The sequence below is a fragment of the Pipistrellus kuhlii genome, unplaced genomic scaffold (assembly GCF_014108245.1).
Source record: "Pipistrellus kuhlii isolate mPipKuh1 unplaced genomic scaffold, mPipKuh1.p scaffold_m20_p_2, whole genome shotgun sequence".
Classification (NCBI taxonomy): Eukaryota; Metazoa; Chordata; class Mammalia; order Chiroptera; family Vespertilionidae; genus Pipistrellus; species Pipistrellus kuhlii.
The window spans coordinates 165264213-165282159 of NW_023425515.1; the positions used below are offsets into that span (position 1 = coordinate 165264213).

Here is a 17947-nt window from a genome sequence, read left to right on the forward strand (position 1 = left end):
GGCTGTGCCCTCCCGTTAGTCCGAGGCTTGAATCTGTCCAAACACTAGTCGCTCTCCACACCCCAGGGACTGTGCAGGACCTTGGTGGGGAGGGGTGGGTAAAATGATATGCAGCCGTGGTGCTGATGCCTCTGGGAAGAGCCACAGGCCACTGAAGAGGCCTAGGACCAGGTGACCACCAAGGCCCACCTGTCTCTTTCCATGGGCCCAGCTGATGCACCACCAGCCCCTGCCGGGACTTGGATGCTCTCCTGCTGCATGAGCCACCAAGGCTGACTGATATGAACAACACAGGCTCATGGTCCTGTGGTCTGTGCCCAGTGACCCTGCTTTCAACACCCGATGCTCAGGGTGCTAGCGACGTGCTGGCATTTGAATGCCGAACAAGCCTCTTGCTCCTCAGGGACCGGCTTGGCCCTCTCTTCCCCTGGAGACAGGCGCCCTGTTGGAGAAGGCATGGCCCAGGGAGGGCGGCCAGGGGCTCCTTCTCAGGCCTCTGAACACCCCCTCTCCCTCCGCACCCCCTGACTCTTCACATGTGTCAAACACAAGGCCCGCGGGCCAAATCCGTCCCGCCAGGCCTTGCAATGTGGCCCGCACCGCGCTGTCATCACTGCACTCCGCTGCGTTTCCATCACAATGACAGTTTATGACTGTTCAGTAAACCATTCGGCCTGCGATTTAGACTGGATTTTAGATTTTGTCCCCTTCTCTGATTGAGTTCGACACCCCTACAGTGTAAGTGCTCCATGCTCCATCAGTAAGTAGCCCTCGACATCTCCTCTTCTCTGCCTCCGTGGTCCCAATCCTGGCGTGTCTTTCTCGAACTGTTGTAATTGAAGGTCATTGTAACCCTGGTAGATGTAGCTGCTGCTGTTTATCATGCCTGATGGCCATTGTCCTGAAGGATGAAGTGTGACCTGCTGTGCCCTCCAGAATCACGTCCCTGCTAACCTCCTCATCTCCTACGGCCCCACCAACCCCACTGATGTTTTGGCTGCCCGCGCCTGCTGGCATTCCCCGGTGGAGCCACACCCTGGCGCACAGTCACGCCTTCGCTCACACGGCCCTCCAGCTGGGAATGCCCTTCGCTTGCACCTGTACCACTGGAAGTTCTCCTTCCCTCCACAACCAGCCTGAATGGCCCTCCTCTGGGGAAGAAGCACCTCTGGATCGGTGGTCAGAACCCAGGATGCCCCGAGTGTACCCGCAGCGCCTCACTTGTGCTGCAGTTGGAGAGAGACTCAGCGTAAGGTGCCCGGCGCAGGGCTGAGCATCCCTCAGGCAGGACCCCCGAGGTGCCCTGCTCCAGGAGCGGGTCCTCCGTGCAGCAGGGTCAGGAACATGACGGTGTCCTGCCCCCCGAGGCTGCCAGCATTTCCTGCACCCCCACCCTCCCATGGGTGAGCTGCCCCCTTCGTGAGACCCTGTGCTCCTCATGTGCTGGGACCCGAGTGTCCTCACTCCGGGTGCCTGGTGCTGCGCGGGGCCCAGAGCGGGTGCGTAGGGACTGTTCGGTGAGTGATGGATGGAGCAGAGCTCACCTGTCTCTCAGATGCCCGTTTTCAGTTCAAAACTCACATGAGACTGATGCATGAAACTGATTTTATTAATTTCCATGGGGCTATGTCTGTCTCCCTCAACAGGAACACTCTTGTTGACCCGATTTCAAGTCTCTCTTTCGGAATAAGGATGGGATACTTTCTGACTCTGAAGCTAATTTTAAAAACACCCCACAGGGACTCTGCACATCTCTATCCCTTGGCCCACAAACCAAGAGATAATTATGACCCTGCTAGCAGTTCTCAACCTGTGGGTCGCTGGTCCCACTGACTCTTAGCTGGTCAGTGGGACCATAGGAAAACACAGATATAACAGTAGCAAAATTACAGAGTCCCACTGACTCTTAGCTGGTCACCTAAGACTATCAGAAAACACGGATATTTACATTATGATTCAAAACAGTAGCAAAATTACAGTTATGAAGTAGCAAAGAAAATAATTTTATGGTTGGGGGTCACCACAACATCAGGAACTGTCTTAAAGGGTCGCAACATTAAGAAGGTTGAGAACCACTGCCATAAACTATGTTAAAGTTCCACTGACTTTACTGTATGATCCTAGGCAAGTAATTTCTCCCACTGGGCCTCAGTTTCCTTATCTGTTTAATGGGAGCATCCGTCCTTGTCTGTCTGGGTGAAGCTGAAAAGCTCTGCAGAGAAAGAACTCCTTCACTCAGGCTCTGGGATCAAAATACAATCCTTACAACAAGGAAGGACTGGGCTGTCTGCCTGGGCACTGGGCCCGGGGTGGAGGGAGGGGCGTGGTGGGGTGAAGAACAGAATGGACAGAGGGCTTCTCTTTCTCCATTCCTTCTACTCTACAACTGAGAGCCTCCTGGATGGCTCCCTCTGGCAGGATGACAAAGCCCCATCTCAGGTGCAATTTCATGGGACCAGCCGGCAGGCCTGGGAGGATTACTGCCACGAGGAAGATGCTAAGGCTGTAGACCAGCCCAGCATGCCTGCCGCGGGTACCACAGAGACAGGCAAAGGCATACTCGTCACATTAGGGCGAAAGTCCTCAGCGTGGTGTTCGAGCCCAGACCTGTCTTCTCTCTAAGGGGCGGTGAGGTCAGGCTCTGCACGTCTGCCTTGGGACAGAGCGGATTTGCTCTGGGTGACCCACAGGCCGCCCAGAGCCACGGAGGCAGACCCCCCTCGCTTTTGTTAGGAGCTAACATGCTAGCGAGCTCTCTGTCCCTGGAGGCATTCAAGGAGACGGTGAACATCTTGAAAGCAGGACAGGCAAGTCTTACTCATAGATAATAGTGTGTCGATCCCACTAGGACTCAGTGGTCGGCAGACTCATTAGTCAACAGAGCCAAATATCAACAGTACAACGATTGGAATTTCTTTTGAGAGCCAAATTTTTTTAAACTTAAACTTCTTCTAACGCCACTTCTTCAAAATAGACTCGCCCAGTCCGTGGTATTTTGTGGAAGAGCCACTCTCAAGCCAAAGAGAGCTGCATGTGGCTCACGAGTTGCAGTTTGCCGACCACGGCACTAGGTGGTCTCGATGGCTCCTGCCCGCCCTCACGTTCTTCGGGGGGAAGCTCATGGGAAGGAAGGCTCACCGGTGCCGTCCAGCCAGCGTCCTGCTCTGCCCGCTGCCGCTCAGGGCCCAGGACAGAGGTGCTCGTCAGACCAGTCGGAGCAGTGCTGCACGCGGTCCCGGCAGAGGCTCCTCGGGATGCAGTCACAGTACCTGAAGACCACAGGGGCGCAGCGCCACCACCCAGGGCCGCAGGGTGGGCATGTGGTCACTGGAGGGACACGAGCCGACAAAAGAGCCGCTGTGGGGTCCTGGAATGCCTAGGGCACCCCTAGCTCTGACAGCCGCCATAGCTCCCCAGAGCCCCCCATCCCACCTGACACAGGCTGGCGGTGTGCCTTATCTCCCATCTTTCTAGAATGCAAGGAGGAGGTGCAGGGAGAACCTCAGCGATTCCCTGGTCAACCTCTGCTCTCTGGCCTCTGCCTGGCCACCTGCCCCGGCCCAGCCTGTGCCCAGACCCCCACCTGGGCTCAGTTCATCCGAGCAGTCGCCGCAGTTGTTGGTCCCGTCACACTTTTGGTCTGAGTAGATCCAGGAAGCTGGGTTTCCACAGCGGGCCACAAGGAAGCCCGGGAGGTGCTGGGGCACGTCTCCTACAGAAGACAGATGAGGCGGGAGGAGTCCACATCTGGCCACAGCTGTCAAGGATCAAGATGTGGTTGGGGGTGGGGAGGCTATCTGGAGGTGGATTGTCCAAGCCACCTTGGCAGTTGCCGGACTCAGGGTCACCATGCCTCTATCCCAGGAAAGGCATGAGGAAAAGGTCTTCCTGGAGAGGAAGGAGGTCGGGTCAAAAGGAGAGACATGTTCGTTCCCTGTATATCCAACAAGAGGCCCAGCGAGTTGCCTCTCCCTCCCTCATTCCTTATGCAGCTCATAAATATGCATCCCCACCCTATACCATTGCCCGCCCTTTCCTTCCTCTGGCGAGGTCCTCTTTGACACCCTCCAAAACCAGTCTCCTTCAAGTCCATTCCTCTTCCTTTACCTCTGGGGAGCCTTCTCCAGCCAGAACACAACAAGCGTAAACGCGAAGTCCTGCCCGTGGGTCCCAGACCTCAGAGAGGATGTGAGTTCACATGCCTGGTGAGAGGGACTCCAGCACCTTTCTCGAAAGTGGATTCTGTGTTAGGCAGCAGGGATGGCACAGCTGCCAGAACTTAACACAAACTCAGGCCACGTCCCTAGAGGGACAGCACAGACTCGGGAGGGGAAAAGCCTTTGCTCCTTGGACTAACCGGAGCCCGGAGCCCGTCAGAAGTGCCAGGAGCACAGTGGAGCTGCCCGTGGAGAGGGAGGCGCCAGCTGGTATGTGTTCTGGGGGGTGCGGGGAGAGTGGGGAAGACCACTTGCAAGGGGGGTGACTGGGAGTTCAGAGTGTGGCCCAGGGAAAGGGAACACTGATATGGGGGTGGGGATGCACTCGCCGAATTCATGCAGTGCCACCACCGTGGATACAGATTATGATGTGGTTCATGGGGGACGGGGGTTGATGAGAAGTCAGAGTTGGAACCAATCGAGGATGCCAGGAGGAGACATTCCCATGAAAACACATGCAGTGGTGGGAGCAGCTGCCTCAAGCTGCAGGGAGCTCCCATCCCGGGAGTCTGCAGGCAGAGGCGGGGTGGCTTGTGTGGGGTTTGTTGTGGAGGGGATTTAGGCATGGGCTGGGACATAACTAGATGACTTTTAAGATCTCTCCCTCCCCTCATTAGCGCCCCTACTCCACCCACATCAGCTTACCAAGTTCTCTTCCTCTGACATGGAAAGTGCCCTGGCTCCTCTCTCCTGAGAATCTATTGTCAGGTCTTGAAGGTCTGGGCCAAGATCTTCCCATTCATTCATTCATTCATTCATTCTCTCATTCTCCCATTCTATCAATCATTCAGCAAACCATTCCGAATACCCCTCTGACTCCTGCCCTGCATCAGGCACTGGGACTCCGGAGTCAAGCAGACCAGGCCTGCCCTGGAGGAGTTCACAGTCTGATGGTCATGGAGATGATGCCAACGGGAAGTGTCAACCAAGGTGACCAGGGCTGGGACCAGGGACTCACAGGGGCCATGGGAGCCCAGAGCAGGGGTCTTACCCTAGTCTGAGAGTCAGGGAAGGCTTCCTGGTGGAGGCAACCCTTGAACTCTGCCATGAAGTCTGAACACAGGTTCTCAGGGCACGGAGACGCACAGAGTGAAGGCATTCCCTAAGGTGGGCACGTGCTTCTGTGTGTGGGCGGGGCAGGTGTTCCTGGCTGAGGGACTGAGGACACAAAGGTGCCTGGTAATTTCAGGGACAATTGAGCCTCGTTTTGGCTGCAGGGATAGCTGGAAGTGGGAGGCAACCCCCAAAGGGCCTGGGAGGCCCATCCAGGGCAGGGGCAGGGCTGGGAGGGTACTCACGGCACAAGGCCTCATCCTCGTCCTCGCCGTGGGGACAGGTGCGGACGCCATCACAGACCCCGCTGGCCGGGACGCAGCTCCTTCGGTCATGGCATAGGAAGCCGGTCCTGTTTGCCAGCGTCACACAGGCCTGGGCCCCTGAGCGGGCGGGGAGGCCCCGGAGGGTCAAGGGTGTGCTCACCAGGGCATCACCAGGTTCCCGCACCCAAGACCCACCGGAACTGGACTGGGGGCTGGGGCATGAGCCCAAAATTCCAGCTCTATCACGTGCCAGCTGAGTGATCTTGGGCAAATGGCTCCACCTCTCTGAGCCTCTTGTTCCTTGTCTGCAGAATGGGGACCATAGTACACACCATAGGACTGTTGGGGAGACTTACACACCCCAGAACGTACTGTGCCGAGTAAGTCATGGTTCCCTCCTCTCCTGGAAGCTTCTTCACAGTCTCACAGGCGGCTCAGAGGCCCGGGCTCAGTCCACGAAGTGGTTTTAACGGTGGGGCCCTGGGCACCAGGCTCGGTTCTCAGAAACAATATATTGGGCCTGGCCTGGCGACCATTCATTCTGCCGTCATTCCTCACACCCGGACCTAGCCTCATCGTCTGCAAAGCACTTTCACATTTTTATCCTGTTGCTTCCCCGAACCCCTTTGAGTGTCCACATTATCCCCATTTTACAGATGAGAGAGGGAAGGCTCAGAGCGGCGAGACAGGCCAGCGACAGCTAATAACCAGGCCGGTGACTCGCTCTTTCCCAAGGCTGGGGCTGCCTCGCCGGCGTCCAGGAATGGCGGGCACCATCTGACATGCCTGTCCTTCTGAGAGTCTTTCCTCCCATCCCACCAGGGGGCACCCACCCCCAGAGCTGCTCCAAAGGATTAAAGGAGAGAGACTGTCAGATGAGCTGGGAGGCCACCCGGCTCCGAGGCCATGCGTGTGTACACACATGTGTGCGGGCGGGAGATGAGAGCGGTTTGTGCTTGCATGTCTGGGGCACGTGTGAACCATGTCTTAGCTCCCAGAACTGCCTCAGCTTATATGAGGGGATCTCACTCTCGGGAATTCTCACATTATCACACACACACATACGCGATTCAAACGTGTGTACAGACAAGCACAGAGATATATACAAGCACATGGGCACATGCATGCATACATAGACTCATAACACAGAGACACACGTGTATACAGGCACATGAATGCAGCTCCTCTTGTGTGCATATTTTCCCTAAATGCTCATGTAGAGAGCACAGGCATGTAGAGAACTAGATTTACCCCCTACCCACCTTATCCACTTACAGCCCCCAGCCTGGCTACAGAGCCATGTGTCAGAAAGGTCCATGTGGCGACACCCTTCGCCCCGCTCAGTCCCTTCCCATGGCTCTCTCCCTCCCCAGGGCAGCCTCTGAGGCCCTGCCCCTGCTCCAGCCCTGCGAGTTGCCGGCCTCCTTGCAGTCTCTCTCCTCACGGTTCCTCCCGCCCCAGGGACTCCGCACACAGTGCTCCCTGGGCTCTGGTGCTCCTCCTGCCACCCCTTCGTGCCTTAGCTGCCTTTCCCTTTTCAAGGTGCCCGTCAGAGGACTGGCCAGAGGCCCTGTTCCAGACCCCATGAACCCTGCCTTAAAGTGCCTATTTGATTCATGTTTATGTCGCTCCCCAAATTGTTAGCTCCGTGAGGGCAGGGCCCATGGGGGGCCTCACACATTCCCATCCTGTGTGACGGAGGCACCACCGGGACAGCCAGGCCAGGGGACGAGGAAGCCAGGGGGCCGTGGGGCCCGCAACAAGGCTTCGAACCCAGCCTGGGCGTCAGGGCAGGCTTCCTGGAGGAAGTGGGTCATCAGAGCTCTCAATAGCACACATTACAGATGTGTACATGGAGACAAAACACACCCTGAGGAATGGTCTAAAAGACACTTCATTGGAGAAGACAGTCAGGGTCAGGGTGCCCCCATTTCTCTGGGCCCCTTGCCCTCTCGCAGCAGGTCTGACCCGCCCACACTTGACCACCCTGACCTGGTGTATGTGGTGGGGATCCGAGGATGACGACCAAGGCGATGAGGCCCGCGACAGCTGCCAGCAGGAGCAGCACGAAGGCTGAGAGGCAGGCCCCTCGGCGGGAGCAGCAGAGGGCCACGCAGCCTGCTGAGAGGAGCAGGAAACCAGTGACGGAGCGGCCAGCGCTGGGGCCCAGGGCGCCCCCTCCTCCGGCTCTTCCTGGAATTGGCCCGTCTCCACCTCAGTTCCCTGGAGGAGGGGGTTCCTAAGCCTGCTATGATGCTCTCATTTCTGCCTGTGGCGCCAGTCCTGTAGCCAGCGGGTGGCGGTTGGGATGAGGGTCCCCGGTCTCTGCTCCGCTGCCCTCCCACGCCTGTCCTTCCACAGGGATGTCTCCTCAGGAGGCAGGGGAAGATGGACACCTGCTCTTTGAGCCCCTATCACGGGGCAGAAACTATAGCAGGCCCTCCAGAGCCGTTATTTTTATTTTTCAAAACAGTATTTTGTAGACGAGGAAGCCGAGGCTCAGAGAGGACAGGGTTCGGGATCACGGTATGCGGAGCTGGGATGTGAGTTCACACTTGTTAGCCATCACAGCCAGAGCCCGTCCCACGATGCCCGTGTGGTCCTTCCTGCAGCTGCCAGGAGGCTGGAGGGAAGCCCGGCTCCCCCGCGTCCCAGCCGGGACCCACGGAGACGCCACTCGCTTCTCCGTGCTGTCCCTTCCTGCCTTCCGTAGGGTTGTTGAGAGGATGAGCTAGTTAACATGTTAAAACAGGGCTGGTCACTGAGCAAGTGCTATAAAGGTTTTAGCTTTTTTTTTTTATTTAAATTTTATTTTTTTATTGATTTTTCACAGAGAGGAAGGGAGAGGGATAGAGAGTTAGAAACATCCCACCGGGGATGTGCCCGCAACCAATGTACATGCCCTTGACTGGAATCGAACCTGGGACCTTTCAGTCCTCAGACCGACGCTCTATCCACTGAGCCAAACCGGTTTTGGCAAAGTTTTAGCTTCGTTAGTATTTATTAAGAGCCTATCATGTGCCAAGCCGTATCCTAGGGAAATAACAGTAATAGGAGACATCCTGCTCCCTTAACTTACTTGGCTCCTTTAATTTTTGCTTGCTTGTGTTATAACGAAAGAAAGCTTTACCGGGAACCTACTACCCTGTTTCCCCGAAAATAAGACAGCGTCTTATATTAATTTATTCTCCCAAAGTTGCGCTAGGTCTTATTTTCAGGGGATGTCTTATCGTTCCATGCGCGAGGTCTTATTTTCGGAGGATGCCTTATTTTCGGGGAAACACGGGTAGGTGTCCCGCTCTGTGGAAGACACAAAGGCAGTCATGGCTCAGGCTGTTGCCCTCTGAGAGTTTGTATCATAGTTGCACGTCGAAGGCAAAGCATGCAGGTTAAAAGAGGAGCGTGGCTACATCTGCTGTCCTCGGGGCCCCAGTTATTTCAGAGAAAGGAGAACAGCTCTGATGCAGCTTTCTCCCCAGGGTCCAGCCCAGAGGCAGGCACACAGTAGGTGCTTTGTGAATACTTTGACACGGGGACAGGGCCCCACTTGACGTCAGTTCAGGGCATTTCCATCCAACCCACTCATGTTGGTGGAGCTGCCTGTTCTGCTCGCCCACTAGTCAGACCTGTCCCTGCGCAGCTGCCAGGCCGGGGAGTGAGTGTGGTGAAGGAAGGGTGAGCATGGTGCCTCCGTGCTCAGAGGAGGGTGGGTTTCCACGAGCAGGTGAGGGGAGCGTGCAGAGAGAGGAGATTCCAGGCAGAGAGCAGAGGAGGAGCACGTGTGGGGTGTGTGGGGGACAGCAGTGGCCTGGTGTGGCTGGACCCTGGAATGGGTGTGTATTGGGAAGGAAGACAAACAGTAGGATCGACAGCATAAATCTAAAACCAATAACCCTCAGGAGCCCCGGTCGGTGGCTTCCTTGTTGTCAGCAAACAACGGGGTAAACTCAGGTAACCAGGGAGTCAGGACGGTGGGAGGCTGGGCAGGAGGCGTGTCCCAGTCAGCCAAGCAGACACTCCCCAAACGTGTGTGCAGCCCAGGCCGCGGGCGGGAGGGGCCACAGGAGGCGCCGGCAGAACCGAGGCCTGTGCCCAGAGGAAGATGCTGCGCTCAGGGCCACCCTCCTCGGGGCAGGTGGGAAAAGAAGCCATTAATTTGTCCCACAGCCACGCCCATCGTGAGCCAGGGCTGGAAATGAGCACAGATGGGTGGCACCACCCAGGACAGACACACAGGAAGGAGGTGGCTGTCAGCAGGCCGACCAGGAAGGGGGGAGGGAAGGACATGGACGTCTGAGGGACAGTGGGAGCCTGAGGGTGCTCTATCTCTGCCTCCGTAGCAACGGCTCAACCTCAGGGGACCCCAGGCCCTCCATGCATTACCTTCTCCTGGGAGGACTTTGGTCCCAGCAGCAGCAGCGCCATGGATGTCCCCCTGCTCAGGAGAACAGTGAGGAGGGGGCGGAGGTGAGCGAGGTCCTGCTGCATGGAGCCGCACCAAGGAGTTTTTCAGAGAAGCCACCTTGGTCCCTTGGTCCCTCACAGAAAACTCCTCATGCCTGCTTCCCATCCCCACACCCTGGCCTGCACCGTGCCCTCTGCCCAGGAGGACTTTGCCCCCACTGTCCACTTGCTAAACACTCACCCCTCACACCAGCTCAGGCGGCCCCTCCGGGGGGAGGCTTTCCCTGACGCCCCCTCCCATCATGCGGATGGGTCCCTCCCCCACGCGCCCCCTCGGGAGCAGGGGGCACTGAGCTAACTCAGCACCCGTCCTTCCCTGGGCTGGCTTCCCCAGGTCAGGAGCCAGCCCAGGCCCCTCTCACCCGGGGGAAGATCTTGTTCATGCCTCCGGCGCCTGGCTCCCAGCTCTCGTCTCTGGGCACGGGAGCTGATGTGTAGACTTCAGCTCCGGTTCCCTGCCTTGTCACCAGGGGCAGCCTGGGGGAGGGAGGACAGAAGGCCCTACCTGGCCGCACCCTTCCTGTGGGCAGGGCCTCCCAGGCTGCCTCCCAGGCTGAGGAAAGGGCTGGAGGGCCCTGCTTCTGCCCCGCCTTTCCCCACCCTGCATCTGACGGCAAGGTCAGGAGAACGGGCCCCTGCCCCTCACTCCCCTTCTCTGAGCCTCAGTTCCCTGGTCCAGAAAATAGAATAATTAGACTAGATGTAGGGGGTGTCTTCATTTGGGGATCCCATAATCAGTTCCTGAGGGTGAGGGAACTAGGGCATTTATTTGCCAGCTCCTGCCAGTCCTGGGTTGAGAACTGCCCGGGGTGGTAGTTCCCGGCATCCCTGGCCTGCTCAGGCAAAGGGATGGCAGCCTTGGCAGTTGCCAGCCAGGCCATAGCCTGAAATGAAAAGGGCTGGGGATGGACAGGGCAGAGCACCCGCTGAAGACGTTAAGTGCCGGTAGATCTCATCTTGCGTGCAGCGGCAGCTGGGTGTAGAAGAAAGAGGGCTCTGAAACTCGGGGTTCAGGTGGATTCTGAGGTCAGGACTCGGGGCTGAGGGTTGGCCAGCGATGTCTTGCGGAGGGTGTAGGAGTGAACGTGGTGTCGGGCATGATGGCCATTTGCCATTTCTGGGCCAACTCTGCCCTTCGATCTCTGGCCCTCCTGATCCCGTGATTCCTGTGTTTCTTGATGAGGAGATCCTTCAGGAGTGTGACAATGTCCCTTCCTCTGGAATCCTGGGCTCAGGCCCTCCTGAGAACCCCATTGTGAAGGGCAGCAGGGGGTCCTGGCCAAGATGGAGGAGAAGCCTTGCTGCTTCAACCCCCCAACTCCCTGGAGGGACAGCCAGGCTTCACTGAGGAGAAGGAAGGACTTGGGCAGCACTGGACCCCTCCTCCCCACCCTGCCGGGCTCGTGGAGGACCTGACTCACGTCCGGATAAACCTCTAGCGGGAGCAAAAAGGAAGTTCCCAAAACTCCAGAAAAGTACAAAAAATGATGTAACAAATGATCATGTAGCCACCATTCAGAGTTAATAAATGTTAAAATTTAGTCACTTTCACTTCAGACATTGTTTCCCGTTGAACAGAGCAAAATTGAAGGACTCTCTTCTTCCCCCAATCGTGGTCCCTTTCCCAAGCACTTCCCGTGACCGCACCAGTTTGTGAGGGTTTGAGTGTTTCTACCTCCCCAGCCTTGAAACTATCAGACTTTCTGATACCTCCAGCCTAAGAGGTGTGAAGTGGCATCTCAGGGTGGCTCGTTGGCCTCTCTCTTTCTCTTCCTGCTGCTGCTACCAATCCGTAGCATTTATTGAGCACTTACTTTGCCACGTGCGGTACTGCATGCTTTACATTAAGTCATTTAGTCCTCTCAGCCACAGAGATGGGGACTATTATCGTCCCCATTTTACAGATGAGGAAACTGAGGCACAGAGCCATTAAATTATTTACCAAGGTTTACAGTTGAAAAGTGGCATATGGGGGACATCTATAATATTGTCAACAATAGGAAGGAAGGAAGGAAGGAAGGAAGGAAGGAAGGAAGGAAGGAAGGAAGGAAGGAAGGAAGGAAGGAAGGAAGGAAGGAAGGAAAGAAAGAAAGAAGGGAAAAGGGGGGGAGAAAGGAAGGGAAGTGGCAGAGCCAGGATACGGGCCTGGCTAAAAGGTTCACATCTTTATCTCTACCCACACACCCATATCACTCAAAAGTGTCCTCGGACCAGTAGCATCCACATCATCTGGGAGCTGGTTAGAGGTGGGCCTCACCCCAGACGTATCAAACCAGAACCTGCATCTTAACAAGACCCCCCCAGGAGATTTGAAAGCACAATTTGAAAAGCCCTGTCCCTACTCTATGCTGCCCTTTGCTTATGGGTTTCCTACCTGGTGAATTTCTTTTACACATCTCTTTCCTACTTTTAAAAATATATATTTTATTGATTTTTTTTACAGAGAGGAAGGAAGAGGGATAGAATTAGAAACATTGATCAGCTGCCTCCTGCATACCCCCCACTGCAACCAAGATACATGCCCTTGACCAGAATCAAACCTGGGACCTTTCAGTCCACAGGCCGACTGAGCCAAACCAGTTTTGGCTCTCACTTTTTTTAATGGGTGGTTTGTCTTGTTCTTATTGATTTACAGGTTTCTTGATGCTGAATTCAAATAATTTGTTACATGGATTATACCTCCCTCTCCCAGTCGATAGCTTGTCACTTGCTTAGAGTGACCTTCGGCTGGCTCCCTCTTTCTTGCCCAGAACCAGGTAAAAGTCTCACTTCATGAGCATTCTTCCACTCTCCCTGCTCCCCTGAGTTTACTTTCCCCTGTATTTCTTATGGTCAGCACTCCATCTTAGTCTGGCTGTGGCTAGGTGACCTTCTGGACATGAGATCAGCAAACCCCAGCTTGTGTCAGACAGGCCCCGGTTTTCATCCAGACTCTGCCAAACTAATAATACCTAATTTAAGGTGGCCAATCACAGCCTCTCTAAGTCTCAGTGTCCTCATCTGAAGAGTGGGGATAGGAATACTTACCTCACAGTTGTGAGGATAAAGTGAGTGCACATATGGGAACGATTTTTGGTATTATTTCTGGATGCCAGAGTCTGTCTACAACTACAAAGAGATCCGCTTGAGGCCTGGGACTGCCTCTAACCCCAAGGCTCAACTCTGAGTTGGAGAACGCTAAGTGGGCACCACAATTAGGTTGCCCCAGGGCCCTGGAGATCTGCTTCCAGAGCTGGATGGAGATGAGGCACTGTCCCCACCTCAGCGCTCCTCACTCCGATGCATTCCTCAAGTCTCCGAGCCCCGGCTGGCCTCTCCTCTCGAGACTGCTTCCGAACTCCAAATGGAGATGTGAAACCCCATCCTGCTCTTCCAGGGGGATGTTGCAAGGACCCATTTAAGGTGAAAGTGGGAGCACTAGAAAGAGTTTTGCAAAAGTCACAGGAGTCAATAGACAAATTCCCTCGTGAAACATATAAGTAGACACTTGTACAAGACAGAACTATAATATTGTTTAATGTAGGTGATCTAAATTTTACTGACGTTTACAGACTTAAGCATTACTAAATTAACAGAGGTGAAGGTCCAACGAATGCATGATGGTCTATCTTGAGGTAATATTATCAAGAGCTTCTGTTGAGCCAAAACCAGTTTGGCTCAGTGGTAGAGCGTCAGTCTGCAGACTGAAAAGTCCCAGGTTTGATTCCGGTCAAGGGCATGTATTGTACATTGGTTGCGGGCACATCCCCGGTAGGGGGTGTGCAAGAGGCAGCTGGTCGATGTTTTTCTCTCATCGACGTTTCTAGCTCTCTATCCCTCTTTCCTCCTCTCTGTAAAAAAATCAATAAAATATATTTTTTTAAAAAGAGCTTCTGTTGAAATCTCTCATTTCTAATCAGTTGCTAATTTCTTTTCACCCAAGCCTTCAATTATTGTTGTTCCAACGTTGTAAAACAATTAAAGTATAAAAAGCACAGAAGTAGTAAAAGAAGCCCAAATAATTTAGAATTGAACAAGCAAATATCTTACTCTTAGAAATAATAAAGCAAGCCTGCTGGTATGGCTCAGTGGTTGAGCATCGACCTATGAACCAGGAAGTCATGGTTCAATTCCCGGTCAGGGCATATGCCCAGATTCTAGGCTCATTTCCCAATGGGAGGCATTCAGGAGGCAGCCAATTGATTCTCTCTCATCATTGTTTTTTTTTTCTTTTCTCTCTCTCTCTCTCTCTCTCTCTCTCTCTCTCTCTCTCTCTCTCTCTCTCGCTCTCTCTCCTTTCCTCTCTGAAATCAATAACAATATATTTTTTTAAAATGACAAAGTAATGTCGAAACCGGTTTGGCTCAGTGGATAGAGCATCAGACCTGTGGACTGAAAGGTCCCAGGTTCGATTTCAGTCAAGGCCATTACCTTGGTTGCGGGCACATCCCCAGTCAGGTGTGTGCAGGAGGCAGCTGATCCATGTTTCTCTCTCATCGATGTTTCTAACTCTCTATCCTTCTCCCTTCCTCTCTGTAAAAAAATCAATAAAATATATATTAAAAAATGACAAAGTAATATCAGGCAGTTTCTGAATCAGGAGTTCAGTGAATTTGGATGGGAAAACTTAAATCATTTTTTTACTAATTTCTAACTGAAATATAGCATTTCCTTTAGTTATGAACAGAGGCAACAATTGAGAGCAGTATTAGCAGTACATGTGACTTTATCATCAATAGAAGTTACATTTAGATATCAAATTATGATTGTTGCATATGTTTCAAAATAATTTTTAATTGCATCATAGAACTTTCGGAGACAAGAGTGATAGATGATCTGATAATTTTTATTTACTAAAAATATCTATACTGTACATATAAAAGCCTTAGCAACTGTCTGACTGGTAGCTATGACACTTAATGACCACAAGGAGGCTGATACTCCAACTGATGGATATGACGTGCCCTATGAACCACCAAGTGGCAGGCACTTAACACAGGAGCTGCGGTGACACACCTGGAACCAGAGAGGAAGGAGCCCGATTTGGGGTGCATCACCTGAGAATCAATCTCTCTCTCTCTCTCTCTCTCTCTCTCTCCCTCCCTCCCTCCTTCCCTCCCTCCCTCCCTCCCTCCCTCCCTCTCTCTCTCTCTCTCTCTCTCTCTCTCTCTCTCTCTCTCTCTCTCATAATCCAGGACCTCTCGGGGGATATTAGAGCCAGTTTCGGCCTAATCCCTGCAGGGCAGGCAGATGGACCTCACAGGTGTAGGAATCGGTGCACTGGGCCTTGAGTACCATGTCTCCCTGAAAATAAGACATCCTCCAAAAATAAGACCTAGAGCATGGAAAGCTAAGACATCCCCTGAAAATAAGACCTAGTGCAACTTTGGGAGAAAAAAATTAATATAAGATACTGTCTTATTTTCAGGGAAACAGGGTATATAAATAAAAGGTATCCATAAAGTTTTGTGAAAAGACTGGGTATCATTTATTATGGTAACCACTGACTACATAATTGCATGAATTAGTATGTCTCACCCTAAGGGCCTGAACCAAAGACCATAGGAGTCTGGGAGGTTTGGACTGGAGACTCAAGGGCCTTGAGATTTTGCCTAAACCAAGTTAATTTCTCAAGAAGATGCTTTTACATATCTATCTCATAGAAACAAGTGAAATTGGGCCCATTCAAGAAAGGCTAAACTGTTACTTTAGGACAGCGATTTTTAACCTTCTTTCACCTCATGGCACACATAAACTAATTGCTAAAATTCTGAGGCATCAAAAATGATTTCTGCCAATCTGACAAAAAACAGGTATAATTACCATCATTTACACTGGACAGCTACTGTTGTTGGCTGTTGTACTCTTTTTAATATGACAACCGCAGGAAAGAGAGGCCAGTGTCCCTGACTAGTCAGGTGTTGCATGTTTTAAAAAACTCCTACAGCACACAGGTTGAAAAGAGCTGTTTAGGAGAGGCCCAAAGGCTCAGCTTTATTGGTTTTGTTAGCATTTTCAAGTCAAACACGTTTTACACTTGTAGGCTTCTGTGATCTATCTCCAGCATACCCAACTTTTAATGGAACTGGTTGCTGAATTTCCCAGGGCAAACAGAAGAGGACATAAGAACAAAGAAGTGTGTATGGGAGCCACCATCACGGTGGAAATGCCCAAGGCATCTATCTGCCGCCAAAAGACAGAAGGAGGTGGAGACAACTAGCCAGTTTTTTATATGGCCCAATGGGAGACAATAAGACTTAGGCGACATATGAGGAAACTATTAACTCCATAGTACTCAGCCAATGAGGAACCAGAGGAGGGACTGGCGCACCCTAGGGGGATAAGTAGGCTGTGATGGCTACTCCATGTGTGCCTGTACAAAATAGACACCCGCTCTTGAGAACTTAAGTATGGTCTTGTTTTCACCATACTTCTCAGAGTCCATTATTTTAACTCAGACAGGTGAGCATTTCTCACAACAATGTAATTTTATTTATTTATTTATTTTTTTTTGTGGGGAGAATTTCTTTTTTAATTTTTGAAAATTAAAATAAAAAAGAGGGCAGAGGAATTATAAAGGGGAAAATTTGTCTGCATTTGGATCAATACTTTCAAGACAATTGAGGATATCTTAGGGATAACCATATTCAGGAAGCAAAGAAAAACAAAACCAAGGGTAGAGGAAAGAATAGAAGACAATCATCCAGTTATCCTTCTGATCTAGATATTACTTTTATTGTTTTGTTTTCTTAAGGGAGGGCTTTCCTAACAGTGGGCCGACTCCTGTAAACCTGTGTCATTTTGTACATTTCCCCCTCACTGATCTGAAGTTTGCTTCACTGGATGTATTTCATTTAAACCTGTTCCTGATAGTAAGCACAAACTATGGCTGGGAAATAAGACAACCAGCCTCTTGTAAGAGGTGTACTCCCAATCCCTGTGTTCTATACCTGTTTTCTCACAAAAAATGAGAGACGATGACTGCTTGACAACTCTTTAATAATTACTCCTCTCTTCCACACCTGGATGTGTGCACGTACGGATCTTCTAAGCCTCCATCTTCCTAATCTAGACAAACTATTTTAAAAATAGAAACCTGTGTTTTGTGACCAGTGTCTTACTTGATTAGTTATTGTTTTTGTGTGTGTGTGTTTTTTGACTCAGAGAAAGTTGATTACTAAGCTGCAAGGTAAGTGTGTGACTCACTCTTTAGTCAAAAAGCATTACTTCAGGTGCCAACAATGTTCCTATGTGTAAGGTAGTATTGGTTTGCATTTCAAGGTAAAATAAAACTTTAACATTTCAAGGTAAAATAACACTAAATCATGTGATGATTCTGTTATCAATGTTACCTGATATTACTCTTATTTTAAAATCTGTATTATTATAGTTGAAGGAATGATAATGACTTTTGCCAAGTGAAATCTAGTCTAATTCTTACTGTCAAAATGTAGAGTTTTATCTGAAAATATCTTTAGACTTATACTTGATATGCTTTCTAATAGAGAAAATAGTTCTTGGGAAAGACTCACTCAGCAAAAATCTATACCCTGTGCAATAACATAAAATGCACTGATTCTAGTGTTTTGCTCAGAGGTTAGAGGGTTAGCACTTAGACCAAAGGGTCTCAGTTCAATTCTGAAAAAAGGGCATGTACCTTGGTTGCAGACTTGATCCCTGACTTGGGTTGGGGCACATGTTGATGTTTCTCTCTCTTGTACCCTTCCCCTCTCTCTAAAAATCAATGGAAAAATATCGTCAGGTGAGGATTTTTTTTTTTTAAAAGGCACTTCTGACCACATTGTTTTTGCTTCAGTTTGTTTCCTATTCATCATGTTGTATAGCAATATGTATTATCACCATAGCAATAGGTAGTAATAGAACATTTCATAATTTTTGTCTGTGTTGGGTAGGAGTGAGAGGAAAGATTGGAAAATCAAAAGTATATTAACTCAAATTTTGACAAAA

General features: G+C 51.6%; 1 protein-coding gene across 1 annotated transcript; it reads right to left on the minus strand.

The window, feature by feature from the left end:
* Window positions 1–3071: 3071 nt before the first annotated feature.
* On the minus strand, window positions 3072–10106 carry LDLRAD1 (low density lipoprotein receptor class A domain containing 1). The gene is made up of 5 exons (XM_045583832.1): window positions 9920–10106; window positions 7529–7729; window positions 5516–5653; window positions 3584–3712; window positions 3072–3327 (listed from the first exon to the last, which is right to left on the minus strand). Exons 1-5 carry the CDS (start codon window positions 10104–10106, stop codon window positions 3179–3181), a joined length of 804 nt encoding a protein of 267 aa, XP_045439788.1. The 3' UTR covers window positions 3072–3178.
* Between the last annotated feature and the right edge of the window lie 7841 nt (window positions 10107–17947).